Source organism: Amblyomma americanum, chromosome 9 (genome assembly GCF_052857255.1).
Source record: "Amblyomma americanum isolate KBUSLIRL-KWMA chromosome 9, ASM5285725v1, whole genome shotgun sequence".
Lineage (NCBI taxonomy): Eukaryota > Metazoa > Arthropoda > Arachnida > Ixodida > Ixodidae > Amblyomma > Amblyomma americanum.
Window position 1 is genome coordinate 26,669,241 of NC_135505.1, and position 14,844 is coordinate 26,684,084.

Consider the following 14,844-nt stretch of genomic DNA (forward strand, 5'->3'; position numbering starts at 1 on the left):
ACCTTCCATCATTTCGTTCGTTTATTAGCCTTGTTGCTGACCCACGCCGGAGGACAGATTTCAGTTGGCCCGCAGCTGAGAAGAAACTGCTTTAAACACATACGGGCATTTCTTAACTAATATATTAAGACTAATGACCGTTTCAGCAAGCAAACTGCATCGGTGTAAGGAAAGTGTTTAAAGCACGCACCCCCGGGGGCAGGCTACACCGCCATTCATTTAAAGTCGGTGACCACAGTGTCTTCTCGGTATTGACATCACGTGTTTTATGTAATTTACTTATTTTATTTCAACACACCGCTAGCCTCACGGAGGAAGCTGTTGCAGTAAACGGACTGAAAAAATGCATACATTCTGTTTACCCTGGATTATATGAAACAATAATCAAGACGCTTTTACAATCAAACCAATATTAAAAGTAACAAAAAGCAAACAAGTCTAAATCGCAGCACTCACTCCCTATCTTGGTTTGACAAGCCGTTTAAAAAGGCATCTACAGCTTTGCAGGCGGCATCATTCGACAGCAGGTTCTAATCTAGAATGGTTTGAGCAAAGAAGGAAAATATGAGTGTGTAGTTCGGATCTGTATTCGTTTAAGTGCTTGCTATGTTTTGTTCTTGAATTTGCACGTTTAAAAAAGATTATGTATTTATTAATCATGAATGAATCGTTTAAGAGAAGAAAAAGAATTTAAGACACAGGAATTTATCACGATTTTGAATGCTTGGAACACCGGCTTTTTGCAAGAGTTCTGTGAAGGAATCGCAACGACAGTACTAGTTGTAAATTAATATTATCGCTTTCCGCCGAAGGCTTTCCATTTCAGCAATACAATTTTTAGCAGACGGAAACCAACAAATATGCAGTATTCGAACACAGGATTCTCAGGTGGTCGAAATTATTCCGCAGCTCTCCACTACGGCACATATTTCTTCCTTTCTTCTTTCACTCCTTCCTTTATCCCTTCCCTTACGGCGCGGTTCAGGCGTCCGTCGATATGTGAGACAGATTCTGCGCCGTTTCTTCTCCCTAAAAAAAAACAATTTTCAATTTCTTCCAACGACTGAGATGTAAGCTAATAACTTGGTGTCAGGTGAAGCAGATTTGAGCGAAAGTTTAATAAAAAAAAGTGTGCAAAGTGCTTTGGATGTTATATAACTAATGTGTTTCATTTTAATTCAATGCTATTATAATACCCAAATGTTTTTCCTCGTCCAATGTGTCTACGTTCAACTCCGCAGGTGTAAATTAGGTTTTTTTTTTAGACACTGTTGTACAGAGTGTCTTGTCAAGGTTCAGCATCATTTGCCAGTTTTGGCACCATTCCGAAACAGGCACGAGTGAGTTGCTAAGAATTACTTGGCCCTCATGACACATGACATCCTTGTAAATAATGCAGTCGTCTGCGAACAAACGAATTGTACAAGTTATGTTATCTGCAATGTCACTGAAGTTTGAGAGAAAAAGAATAGGAGCCCAACTGTGCCTTGCGGCACACCGGATGCTACTTCAACGCAGACCGAACGCTGCCCTTCATATTCTACAAACTTAAATCGATTTGTGATATAAGTTTGTAACCAATTTGTCATAATCACAGACCATGAAATTAACTGAAGTTCATGAAATAATTTTGGGGCGTGAAACAGTCAAAGGCTTTGCTCAAATCAAGAAATATGAGGCCAATTTGCCCCCAGTTTCTCAATAGTTACGACGAGGTCATGTATGGTTTATGATTCCTCAAAGCGTCCCTCAAAGTGACTCAGGCTATGAGGTACACCATTATGAAGGGCTCCGAAAATTTCGACCACCTGTGGTTCTTTAACGTGCACTGACAACGCCCAGCACACGGGCCTCTAGAATTCCGCCTCTATCGAAATTCGACCGCCGCAGTCGGGATCGAACCCCCGTCTTTCGGGTCAGCAACCGAGCGTAATAACAACTGAGCCACCGCGGCGGCGTCAGGTATGGTTTCAAATAATTGTGTGGTAGCTGACAAGCCTTTTCAGAATTCATGTTGCCCGCTGCTGATGAAATTGGTTTCTTCCACGAATATTACAGTATGTTTGAGAATAATCTGGTTTAGGTATAATATCAGGGCCACTGGCTTTCTTAAAGTCAATGGCTAGCAATAATGACAGTATTCCAAATTCTGTTAGTAATATTTCATTGAATATACTGGTGGTTTAGCAGCAGTGGGAGCATGTGCTAGGTATGACGCCCCTATCACTGGTGAATACGGATGCAAGCTAGCCATCAAACTCTTTCGCCCTATATTTAGCTTCACCCGGCGGCAGAATACGTTGGTTGTGTGAACTTGCAGGTATGGCCCGAATTTTGATGATTTGATAATAGAGTAACTTTAAGGTAATTTTGTTTTGTTAATTTATTGGCTAGCTTTAATTCAATGGAAGTGTCTTGAATTTTATCGCTGTATCCAGATAACGATTATTTTTTTCTAAGTTTGCTTAGCCTGGAAATTTTTCGGTTTAATTGCATGATTTGTCGTTTTATACACGGACTAACATTTCGCACGTTTTAGCTTTGGTTGGTACGTATTTTGACAAGTAGTTTTCAACGTTGTTCTTGAAAACTAACCATAGCGTATTGTCTAAAACCTTCCAATCACTATATTGAACTTCCAATTTGGTGTAAAAAGTTTCACATGTTCAGAAATTCTAAAGTAATCTGAGTGATCCCAGTCATACACTGACCTTCGACAGCTTTCTGCCAACACGTCAAACTGAATTTGCTTGCTTTATGATGTGAAGAGCCATCGAATATTTCCCAAGAAAGACCATCGGTTACAATCCTATTATTAACAAACATGAGGTCTGGAATGGTTTGAGTGCTGTCAGTGACACAAGGAAATTGAAGAACAATCTGTTTTTAATCAAAGTGAAAAACTATATCAAGCAGCGGGTGCGCACAGGCAATTTCCACGCTTTCCTTTTTTAGGGTTTCCCACGATATACGGCGAAGGTCACCAGCTAGCATGATCGTTTGTGAGCCATTAAGATGACGTTACATGTATTCAGCTAAATCATGTAGCATGTGGGGGCTAGAGTTCAGAGGCTGGTACATTGTTCCTATTTAGTAAACCGGATTGCCTATGGGGACTTTCGTCAAATGTTTAAGCGGAATCTCCTGAGGTGGAGTAGATTTGTAATAAGGGAGTAATTACTCATTGGCATCCACCCAGGCGCAACAATACAGATACAAAAAAAAGCTATACAGCTTTCTCAGAAACTTCGTAGTTTAAAAAAATTCGTCCTGGCACGGGGTTTTTCTTTAACTGCGAAGTTTCTGAGAAAGCTGTATAGCTGTCCTTTGTATCTGTATGGCTGCATTTGGGTGGATGCCAATAAATAATTACTCCCTTATTACGAATCTACTCCACCTTGGGGGTATCCACTAAAATATTTTACCAACACTGTTCCCACTTCGAGTTACTGAAGAATTCGCTTTCGCCCTACCATGAGGTTGCCGTGCCGGTTAGCTCAGTTGATAGAGCGACTGCTCCGGTGAAGCGGTGGTCGCGGGTTTGAACCCCGGACCAGGAGAAATTTTTCTTCAACTGCGAAGTTTCCGAGAAAGCTGTATAGCTTTCCTTCGTAGCCTTGTGGCTGCGCTTCGGTGGATGCCAATGAGTAATTACTCCCTTATTACTTTGAGAACTTTGCACCAGAGTGCGGCACAGCTGACCACATCTGGCATCGGCACAGCGTGATACCCGTCTTTGAGAAGAATCGCTACGCCACCACTACGAGAACCTCTGTCTTTTCGCAGAACAGTGTATCCTGGTGGAAAAATACCACTGCTAGATATAAGAGGAGAGAGACAAGTTTTGGTGACAACGATAAGGTTAGGCGCATGAACAAGCTGGAAGGCTTCTAGCTCAACTACCTTACAAACAACGCTTTTTGAGTCTAAGCCCACTACCGTAACATCTTGCGTTGTTTGAGCTTGAATCAGTTTTGCCTTAAACCGATTTCGTTTGTTTTCATTGGTCGCTCTGCCTTTCTTTATTCGTCCCAGGCAAATAGTTGGCCATTTATTTCAATGTATCGAAAACCAAAAAGACCTCTTCTTTATTGGCTCTGTTGGGCTTGCAGTTGTCAAAATGCTGCGTCCTGATGTTCCGAACTCAAAAACAAAAAGTCTTCGCTGACAGACTAATTTCATCCTTCCAACTTTCAGCAGTTTTTCAGTACCTTCATTTTGTCCCTGAAATTAAGCAGCCTAAGAATCACAGGTCAGGCTTTGCCTTCCTTCATATATGCGAAGCGGTGCATTCTTTCAAAGCCAGGAATAGACGCCCCTAGATTCCTCTTAATCTTTTCAGCTGCTTTTTATTTTCAAGTCATTCCGGTGTTTCATTTACTGGTTCATCTACGCCGTATATGTTAAAATTTGAACGCCTGCTTCTGTTGCCACGATTATCGCTCTGTCCTGCAAACTGAGACAATTTTTTGCTCTATTTGACCGATTCTACCTTCGACACCTGTGAGTGTATTTTCGATTAACAACACCGCATCTAGCTTAGCATGGATGGCTGCGAGAGATTCGTTTGTAGCTTTGTTTTCATTCTTGACGAAATTTATGTCTGCGTCCATCTTACGGATTTCAGCGGCAAGCTCTTGCATGTTAGGGCCAGGGTTGCACTGTACGTCACCTGCCAATAATAAGAGATGCTTGAGTGAAACAACGACATCGGCAAGAAGCGAACACACTTGCCATGAGCACGCCAGCACCACAAGAAACACGTCGTTGCTGCAATAATAATTACGGGAATTTGTTCTTACCTGGACCAAAGATCAAATGGTTCTTCGGTGTCATGTTCTCTGTAGCCACTGAATTTATAGGAGTGTGACGTCGATGGCGCAGCTGCTTTCGAAGTTAGTCGGAGGGGCGCGCATAGCGGTAGGTCCTACTCTTAGAAGCAACTTTAAATTAAAATTTATCAGTGCAAGAACCTTCTTTTCTTGTCGAACAAACACCAACATAGCCAGAAACATGGACTGAATTGCGTTTTTCTGAAAGCCAGCATTGGCTGAAGTCGTCCCTGGAGTCTCTTTAATCAACGTACGTCATGTTGAGGCAGAACATCACCTGGTTTGTGTAGTATACAAACCAACCCCCGCATGCAACAGCTCTGCTGATGCACCCCGACTAATTCTCTTGATCATATAACAGTGGCGTGTGGTGTCAAAAGACGACATGACTAACAGGAGGCGCTTCATACAGCCAAAAGAATGCGCTACAAATACCAAGCGACCTTTTTAGAGCGAAAGCTCTACTCTTCCCGTACAAAGCTGAAGTTCATGTGGCTATGAAATTCGACCTTCAAACCAGAAGGAGCGAAGGGTGCAGAGCCTTGTCTCTGACGTCACGCCACGTGACTAACCACGCCTGGCCACAGCTACGTGCGTTGAGCCGACGACGCTCGCTTGTCGCAACTATCGAGTCACGTGACTCACCACAGCTACGTATGCGGAGCCTACAGCACTATCGCAACTGCCGGAAATCGCGTGAGGCGCCGTTCGGTACATTATGGCGAGTGGCGTGTGTTTACCCTAGCAGCGCTTTCGTTCCCCTTACTAGGTTAAGCCGGGTTGCACCACAGCTAATTCTTTTTTAGTTGTGTGTAATATAAAGCTTGTTTCGTGGTCCGCGACTGCTTCTTCTGTCTGTACAGCCGTAAGGGGCACTTTAGAGAATATTCTTTATTGCACTGACGTAATACAGGAACCAACTGCCGCTCTGGAATGTCTTTGCGTAGAGCCTTTGCAAGGTCGGGTTAGTTTGCAAGGCTGGGGTTAGTTTTAGCAGCACAAATTACGAGAACAAGGACGTAGCAAAGTATGAAGCTTGCTGATGCACAGTCCAAAAATTGCTTCCTTCAATGCATGACGAGTCAACTATGAGACGCCTTCCGGAGCTGGAGGGGAAAACATTTCCGCAAGCAAAACTTATTCTAGATGACTTCACGCACGAGCCAATCATGGAGTGAAGTGAGCATAAGCAGCTTTACGAATTTGGCTACAGAATGCAGTTACAAGGCAATTTAGACCGATCGCGTTTGGTCGCCCTTGCGTGCACTCTAAACATGAATGCGGATATATGGGAGTAAAAAGAGTGTAAGCTGCCCTCTAGGGCACTTCCTTTCATGGAAGGGAGGATGCTAGAGGACAGCTTAATCCCTTTTTTACCCCTTTCTGCTTAGAGCGTATGGGCCCCAGTGTGCACTGCAAGCCCACAGCTTGTTAAGCTGTGCAGGTTTGGATCATATTTCTGACACCCGCTTCAGCTGTAATACATTATTAAATAATGTAAAGCAGTGGAGCTCAATTGCTTGTAGTTTACTGCGTAGCCAGTCGTAAAGCATTGTATTTCGGTGATCTACACTAATCATAACGCAACAAATGTCGTTGATTGTCTGATCCGCATTCATGAGGAAGATTAGCAGAATTGAAACAGACTCTGCCCCAACTTCTTCAGTGCAGTTTATCACTCGTTCTGTGTACACTTATAAAGCTGTCTATTTCAGTTAGTTTGCTATGCATGGACAGATAGACCTTTGAACAGTGCAAATTAAAAAGATATTTAGGAAATACAAAATTTATTATGCACACATAACATGAAATGAATAAATGATAAAACTCAAAATCTTGCTCCTGCACTCGGAAAAACAGTTCTGGAGTCCATTGACGTCCCTTGCACGGCACCCGCCATGTTGATGCCACTCCGTAGCAGGAAACGAGCGCCCCTCGGCTACATGAGGAGAAAGGTGTGCCGTGCTTAGATGAGGAGAACAGGATATTAGGCACCGACAGTGCAAAAGGTATCCAGATTAACCTTCTGTGCTTTTTTTTCAACGCCGAGTTTACGACTGTCTTTACTACGAAGTTCAGCGCTGACACACAGCCGCACAACTAATCGTTAACGTGTCGTCGGCACTGTAACCGAGTTTGCCTGTTCGACAGTAGTTACCGCGGTCAGCTTATTTACCGTACTGCCTGCTAACGCACTCTATTGGCAGCAGGCTGCTGCTTAGAAGCCATTTGGCTGTCGTCTATACGATTAACTTTATTAGAAAACAGCGCGCACACGCAGGGCACAAGCAGAGGCGACAAAACAGATGCTGTTTGCTGATCATGTTCTCCACTCCCCAACTAGTTCGACCACATGCTATATGATGCCGCGCCGAGTACAAATCAAAGCCGGCGATATTCAAGTGTTCCCTCTGCTGATGGCGGAATATCGCGCTCAAGCGCCGTCCCACCAATTTTGGCTCTTTAAGCTGGCACCTGAGCTGCTGCGAAAGTGGCACTTTTTATCTGTGAAATTACGATGCCGTTGTTGCGCACTTCTTTCATCGAGGCACCTCAAGTGCGAATGCGAGGAACAAGTTGATACGAGCACCGATGACGGGAAGGTACCACATTCTTCTGTTTCAACTACTGCCCTTTACACGCGATATTTAAATCTGGTGACAACTGCCCGGAGTTTCAGTCCATGAAGATTAAGGTTATGTCCCCATTTCTCTTCTCGTAAAGGAATTCAACGGAGCGCGACTAACGCATCTCCACTCGTGCTAACTCATTTTGTGGGCAAGGCAGGATGTGCGAACCGAGTTTGCTGACGCGGCGAATTTTGGTTGGGGAAATATCTTTCTGGGAGCCAACTTGCAAGACGTTTTTAAAGTTGTCAATCATTTTTATTTTTAGTGGGGTGCGTGCGTGGTTTGAGAACACCCCAAGTTTCCTACCATTCTTAAAGAAGGAGTAAATATACACTCATCTTGTATCAAACGGTGGTAAAAAATAAATAAACGAATGGCCAAACAGCAAAAACGAAATAGCAATACCGAATTACCTAATAGAAACACTTTAAAAAAATCTGAAAAAACCTCCTCCCTTGTACTCCCCCCCCCCCCATCTTCCCTGTCATAAATGCTCCAGAGCCCTTGTTGCGAGAGCTTTGAGATCATACCAGTTTGAAAACTTTGGTTCGCAAAGTGAATAGCCCGTTTGCCCTTTCCGAAGGATGGATAGATCAATGAATGCAAGATAGGAGCGTCGCCTTTGAAACCGGGTGCTGTCAGTTTCCTCTATCTCGTTTTTTTTTTCATTCTTTATATTTCTTTACTCGTGCTATCGGTGTAGCAAGTTGGTCTATAAATTCGCCAATCTTTTATTACAAGTTTAATGCTGCATTTGTAACCTTACGGAATCTCCCTGCTTGAGAGCCACTAACATTCCTATCGCTTTTTGCTAACTTCTACCTCTGATTCATTTCCAAGATCGCTGTCATCTCTAAACCCTAGGGCCTCACAAAGAGTGACTGGGCCTGCATCGACGTCAGGATGAATGCCTCCAAATTGCAGTACGAGGCGTTTCATTTCTTCAGATTTACCCCGGCACACTGCACATGTGTCATCTTCTTGATTAAATTTATTTTGTAGCTTTGCATTCTAGGACACTCTGATCTAGCTGCATAGAGGGCATTGCCTCTTGAGTTATCATAAGACGATTCGTTCCTGATGTGGCATTTCCATTTTCTCTACTGTTGTGGAATCTGCTTGTTTTCCTACTGCATTAATGCAGTTTTTACCTTCTGCGTTTTTACCGGTCGTTCAAAGCTCTTTATTCCTCCGTCATTGTTTCCTGCACACTTACTGATTAGCTTTCTACTCCTTTCCTGGCACTGTGAGACAACGCTCTTTCGGCCTATGCATTTCAACACCTTATCTGTCCATCTGTTATTGTCCAATTTCCTCAGGCGTTCTTCATATAGTATTCTACTCTGAGCTTCCCGTGCTTCGATCGATGCCCAGCCCAAATCACCTTATACTGCCTCTTTGTGGTTTTCCCGTGGGCACCTAGTGCTAATCTTCCAACAGCTCTCACATTTATTTCTAGTCCCGACTGAAATTCTGCCCTTAGGCACAGAACAGCATTCGAACAGCAAGCCCTGCGACCATTATACCTTTCCAAATGTAACTCTCCGTACTTCATACTTGTTGTACCCCCGTTATGCCCTATCGTAGCATCGCTTCGCCCTTTCGCCCTAACCCTCTGTTCAGCTTTCCATGTATATCTGCTCCTAGTTTAGCTATACCTCGACATACACGTACATGTATTCTGCCTGTCAGCGTATTTCATGGCCTTATATGGAAGTAAATTAGGGAGAGACGGGCTAGTTATTGACTACTCGTAGAATGCATTTTGGAACCGCCCAAAAAAGACAAGGGACGTGGATTGAACCAACAGGACAGAGCGCGGAAATTCAACTAGTTTATTACAGCAGTGCGGCGTCACATTTATACAATCATCTTAATCACATTGTAACTTGACAAACGATCATCACATGACACTGGCGCGCAGGCGTGTACGGATATCATGCTATCTAGATATGAATACTCTTTATCAGACAGGTTTACCGAGGATTTGCTGACACACGAGCTGGATTCCTTCTTAATACAGTAGGCCTCGTACACTTCTCTGCTTAGTTTAGACCCGAACATATTCAGGATAGTGGTATCGCGGAACCGAGGCGTGCAACCACGGCAGTGGCGACAATGGGCGGCCACATGCCCTCCCCCCGCCAATGCGCCTACTACTGCGTGGTGCTCCTGAAGTCTGACGTTTATACAACGTCTAGTTTGTCCGATGTAGATTTTGCCACAGTACAGGGGTATACGGTAAACAACCCCCCTTTTGCATGGGACAAATCTTTCTGCATGCTTGATACCACATTCTTCCTTGTGCTTCCCCTGCACCTTGTTGCATAGGCCGGCCAGTTTTTGGGTTGCGGCGAAGACCACCGGCACGTCGCCCTTTTGAGCCACTTTTTTCAAGCTATGCGAGATGTGGTCGTAGTATGGGATGGCAACGGGTCTCTTGCATTGCGCTTCTTCCCTGCGGCGGTGCTCAGGTACGCCCCTGAGTGTCGAAGAAGTGTCGATCCTCAACCAGGAAAAGTTTCCTATGTCGGTCCGTGCACTGTGCCGAAATTTGTTGATAAGTTGTCTAATGGCCCCAAAATTCTGCACTGAGCCTAAGGTTTCTCCAGTGGAACTCTTGTCCCTGGTTAAGGATATAGCTAGGCGTATGTCTGAAGATGAAATAGGCTGGTGCATATCGGAAGGTGTTAACTGTCTTGTGTCAAAGAAGGCCAAAAAAAAAGACCGACTACAAGTTAGAGAAACCATCGATTATCTCCAGCACAATGATCTCGCCTTATTGATTTCAGATAAAGAGCGTAGCTTCGCTGTTCTACCTATTCCACTTTATCGTAAAAAGCGAAGGAAGCCGTTTCAAAAAACTTTTCCGCCATGAAGTGTAGCGCTCCTAGGCTGAAAAAACTAGCGTTGGCCTTGTGTGACAGGCACAACCTGACAAATCTAGGAAAAGAAGGCGTTCCCTTTAGAGCCATTGTTTCAGAGCGCGATACATGGCAGGGGGTTTATCCAAGTTTTTACAAAAACTTTTGCGTATACTCCGAATAGCGGACCCGTTCATGATAAAGAATTCTGAAGAGGTTATAGCATTTCTTCGTGACCACGAAAGCTCGAATCAATCCTTGTTTTCTTTCTCAATAGACGTAGCCGACCTGTTTTATTCTATACATCAGGACAAACTCTTTTGCGCTCTTAAATATACTATTGATGACTACGGCCCTGTGGCCTTCTAGAATGCATGCGGATTAAGTGTAGATTGCTTTTTAGAAATGCTTGGGTTTTATCTTTCATCGACCATTGCCAATTTTGAAGGAAAGAACTTCATTCAAAAGCGTAGCGTTTGTATTGGCTCTTGCATAGCCCTTTTGTTGAGTGAGATATTTTTATCTTACTTTGACAAGCGAATTGCTGAACGCCTTGACACAGCCTATTCGGCAAAGGTTTTTAGATACGGGGATGATTACGCTATTTTCCTGAAAGAGGTTATGCATGAGGGGGTATGGCTGCGGTGCGCCTGGTTCTAGAAATCTTCTCCGAGTGCTTTTTTGGTCTTATCTTCACCCATGAGCGGCCAGCGCAAGAATCCTTGCAATTCCTTCATATCTGTATTGTTGTCCGCGAAACCCAAGCGTGCTGGAGGTATCAGCCTCGCTCAAAAAAAGCTAATTTAAGCCACCAGTGAGCTCATTCGAAGCTTGTTAAAAGAGGTATCCCAAAACAACTGCCTGCGTGCTGCTCTGGACAAGTCCTGCAATTTTGAAATGGCACACAGCGTGGGTTTCCAGCTAAAAAGGCTGACCAGTGCGCGTTTTCCCAGGGAGTTAATCACCTCTGTGCTAGAGGCCCTTGCCAGGGAAGCCAGGGGCGTACCTGAGCGCCGCCGTAGGGAAGAAGAGCAACGCAAGAGACCCGTTGCCATCCCATACTACTACCAGATCTCGCATCGCTTGAAAAAAGTGGTTCAGAAGGGCTACGTGCGGGTGGTCTTCGCCGCTCCCCAAAAACTGGCCGGCCTATGCAACAAGGTGCAGGGGAAGCACAAGGAAGAATGCGGTATCAAGCACGCAGAAAGATTTGTCCCGTGCAAAAGTGGAGTTGTTTACCGTATAACCCTGTCCTGTGGCAAAAGCTACTTCGGACAAACTGGATGTTGTATAAACGTCAGACTTCAGGAGCACCACGCAAGAGTAGGCGCATTGGCGGGGGGAGGACACACGGCCAACCATTGTCGCCACTGCCATGGTTGCATGCCTCGGTTCCGCGATACCACTATCCTGAATAAGTTCGGGTCTAAACTAAGCAGAAAAGGGTACGAGGCCTACTGAACGAAGAAGGAATCCGGCTCGTGTGTCAGCAAAACCTCGGTAAACCTTTCTGATAAAGAGTATTCATATCTAGATAGCATGATGTCCCGTACATGTCTGCGCACCAGTGTCACGTGATAATCGTTTGTGATGTTACAAAGTGATTAAGATTATTGTACTAATGTGACGCACTGTTGTAATAAACCAGTTAAAGTTCCGCACTCTGTCCTGTTGGTTCCTTCCTCGTCTCTTGTTTTTTTGCGCGATTTTGAGATGCATTCTACTTATATTGAAGGCAACTGATCAGGGAAATCGTTGAAAATCATCCCACCTAACCTAATGGCAGAAAACTAGAATCCTAGAGCGTCTCCTAGAGTCAGCAGACAAGAGTGTCAGCGGACAAGAGTTGTCCGCGTCCTCTTTGTGTCCTCATCTCCTGCAACGTCTAGAGTGCCATCTAATAGGCAATTACGAACAAAAGAGAAACAGAGGATCAAGTGTCCTGCATAGTGTTACCTCGCTATCTATGAAAGCATACTGGTACACGCTTGTACTGTGTTCCGTGCAGCATGCTCTACTGCTAGGGCCATCATGATCAGCATGCAGTGCTTATGTCACACAGGTGCTCAATAATGTAAGACCACGATGCTGACTCTTGTCCCCATGCTCGCAGGTGTTCGACTACGACCGATTCTCGAGAAACGACGTGACAGGAGAGGTTCGAGTGCCGCTGGCCGACGTCGACGTCACGACTGAGACCGAGGTGTGGTGCGACATTGACAGGACCGAGAAGGTGAGTGGCCTCTCCGGCATTTACTGCATTTACCGACCCCCCCCCCCCACCCACCTCCGCCACTGTAATGCCACTGGGCGCTGTGGGTAAATAAATAAATATATAAATAAATAAATCCATGCCTAGCTGCACGGCAGTGAGTAGATGGACACAAATACACACTTAGAAAAAACACCTTACACATCAACATCTGAGTGCGAAGAGATTTGACATGTCCCAGAGCCTGACCTGCCTTCAATAGTTGCCCGCATGACGAATAAAACCGGCCTCCTCCTTTCCTATCTAAATCAACAATCATAGTTTTTACTTGTCTCATAATAATAACCGTCATAGAGTAGGAGGACTGTCAATCCGTACCAAAGCGTGTTTTCAGTCTTTCATGCCAAGGAGTTCGCAACAGTTCAGCCACCCTCTCGGCTTTAATACCAATAGTCAAGGTCACCAGCCATTTTTTGGCGCGGTACCTAGCCTTGTGTAGTCAGCGTCGACCTCTATACGCAATATTGCATTTTCTTGTTGCACACCATTCATATTATTCTGGCGTTATTTTATTATTGTATACCTCTATCTTACCAGTACTCACCTATGGAGCAGACACGTGGCGGCTAACGAAAACGGTTCAACTTAAATAAAGGCAACGCAGTGAGCTATGAAAAGCATTGAATGAATGAATGAATGTAGCATTTATTGCAGGGAGGGATGCCACTTTGTCGCTGTTGGAGAATTAGGAGGAGGCATGGGGGTGTAGGTGCAAGAGCAACTTCTAGTCGGTCGGGTTCATTGCTTCAGAGCTGCGCGTCGTAAGTCCGTTGACCTCTCCTACACTACTCGGAGCAGGCTGCCTTCACTACCGTATGCCGCGATGGCATGTTGTGCTGCAGTGCTTGACCATATCTGCTCTGCTAAGGTGGGTATGTCGTCATGCGGCATGTTTTCGTGTCTCGTGTATTTCTCGCGAAAAAGTAGGCAAGTCCATCTTAGAGGTATTAGATCTTCTCGGCAGTGTTCTTGGTAGTGGGTGCATCTGTTGTGCTTAGGTGCGTCGTGAACGGCAAGACACCCGTTGTTAAGTATACACGGGCTGTACGTAGCGTTTGCAATAACTTTAAGAAGTTCTCTTGCGGCCGAGTGTGCTGTCCCTATAGTGTAGATCACCGGCGCTGGTGCTCCTTGCGATAACCGACGCCTGCTGTCTGCTTTTATTTTGGTGCTAACGTAGTGCATAAGTGCTCTGCCGGGGGAGCATTCTTTGATCACTTTTCGGTGGGGATTCTGATCTACCAGGTTCGCCAGAAAGTTGCGGTGTGGGGCGCTGTACGTTTGATCAAGCCCGCCCGCTTGCACGGCTGTGTTTCCCCCGTACGTGCCAGTGTGGCCTAGTGTCCGTATAATTTGGATACTTGTTCCGATGTCTCGCACCAGTTACAATCTCTTCCTGATGTCCTTGGCCACCTCGTCCTCTGTCGTACGTGCTGTCAGCCCTGCTGTCAATGCTTTTGAGTCAGTTAGGATTCGATAATTATTTGCACATCTGCTATAAGAGAACAGGGTTAATTGGCAGATACAGGAGAGGCCTTTGTCCTGCAGTGGGCGTAGTCAGTCTCATAATCATTATATTGAAGATGGTGATAACTAGCAAGGCTACTACTTTCGCTCCATTTTCTGTAATATTTCGTCACTATCTAGTAGGTATTGCAAATAAACAAATAAATTTGAATAACCTTGAGGTGGTGCCTCCAGTGCCGGTCAAAATCTTACGAATATGGTGCGAAACTGGACGACACACACGACGCAGGCTCTTTCAAGCTTCCGAAGGGTACTAACATAGGCTCCGCTATACATAGGAACAGACAAAAGGTAAGGCCGCGCGTGGAGCTGTTATCAAAATTCTAAAAACACAAAGCCAAAAACAAACGCGGAAGTGAAACCAAATAAAGCATTTAATAGAAGAGAAAAACTAAAGCCTTAGCTTTCAAAAGTCTGGTCAGAACTGATTTCAAGTATACAAAGGCGCCTAACGGGAACACATGAAAGAAGCCCGGCGTGCTATTTAGGATAAGAAAATAAAGTGACAAGGTCATGCAAAAGCGCAAGAACATGTCGTTGCCAGGGTAGCCTTATCATTGCTGAGAGTAAGTTTTTTCTCCTGTGGCCTACGGCGTAGTTCCCATTCATTTTTGTTCTCTTTCTGTGTTTTGGTTTGCCTTGAAAATTTCGCTTGTAACTCTAGACGTGAACTTGCCTTTCGTCAATTTCACCTATAAATAGCCCTGATTCATTCAGTG

At 44.8% G+C, this 14,844-nt stretch overlaps 1 protein-coding gene across 1 annotated transcript in view; it reads left to right on the forward strand.

The window, feature by feature from the left end:
* Positions 1-14,844, forward strand: part of LOC144103806 (synaptotagmin-5-like) — a 90,837-nt gene that overhangs the window by 60,561 nt on the left and 15,432 nt on the right. The window contains exon 5 of the mRNA XM_077636507.1: positions 12,440-12,559. Coding sequence (XP_077492633.1) covers positions 12,440-12,559 — 120 coding nt within the window. The remainder of the gene's footprint in view (positions 1-12,439; positions 12,560-14,844) is intronic.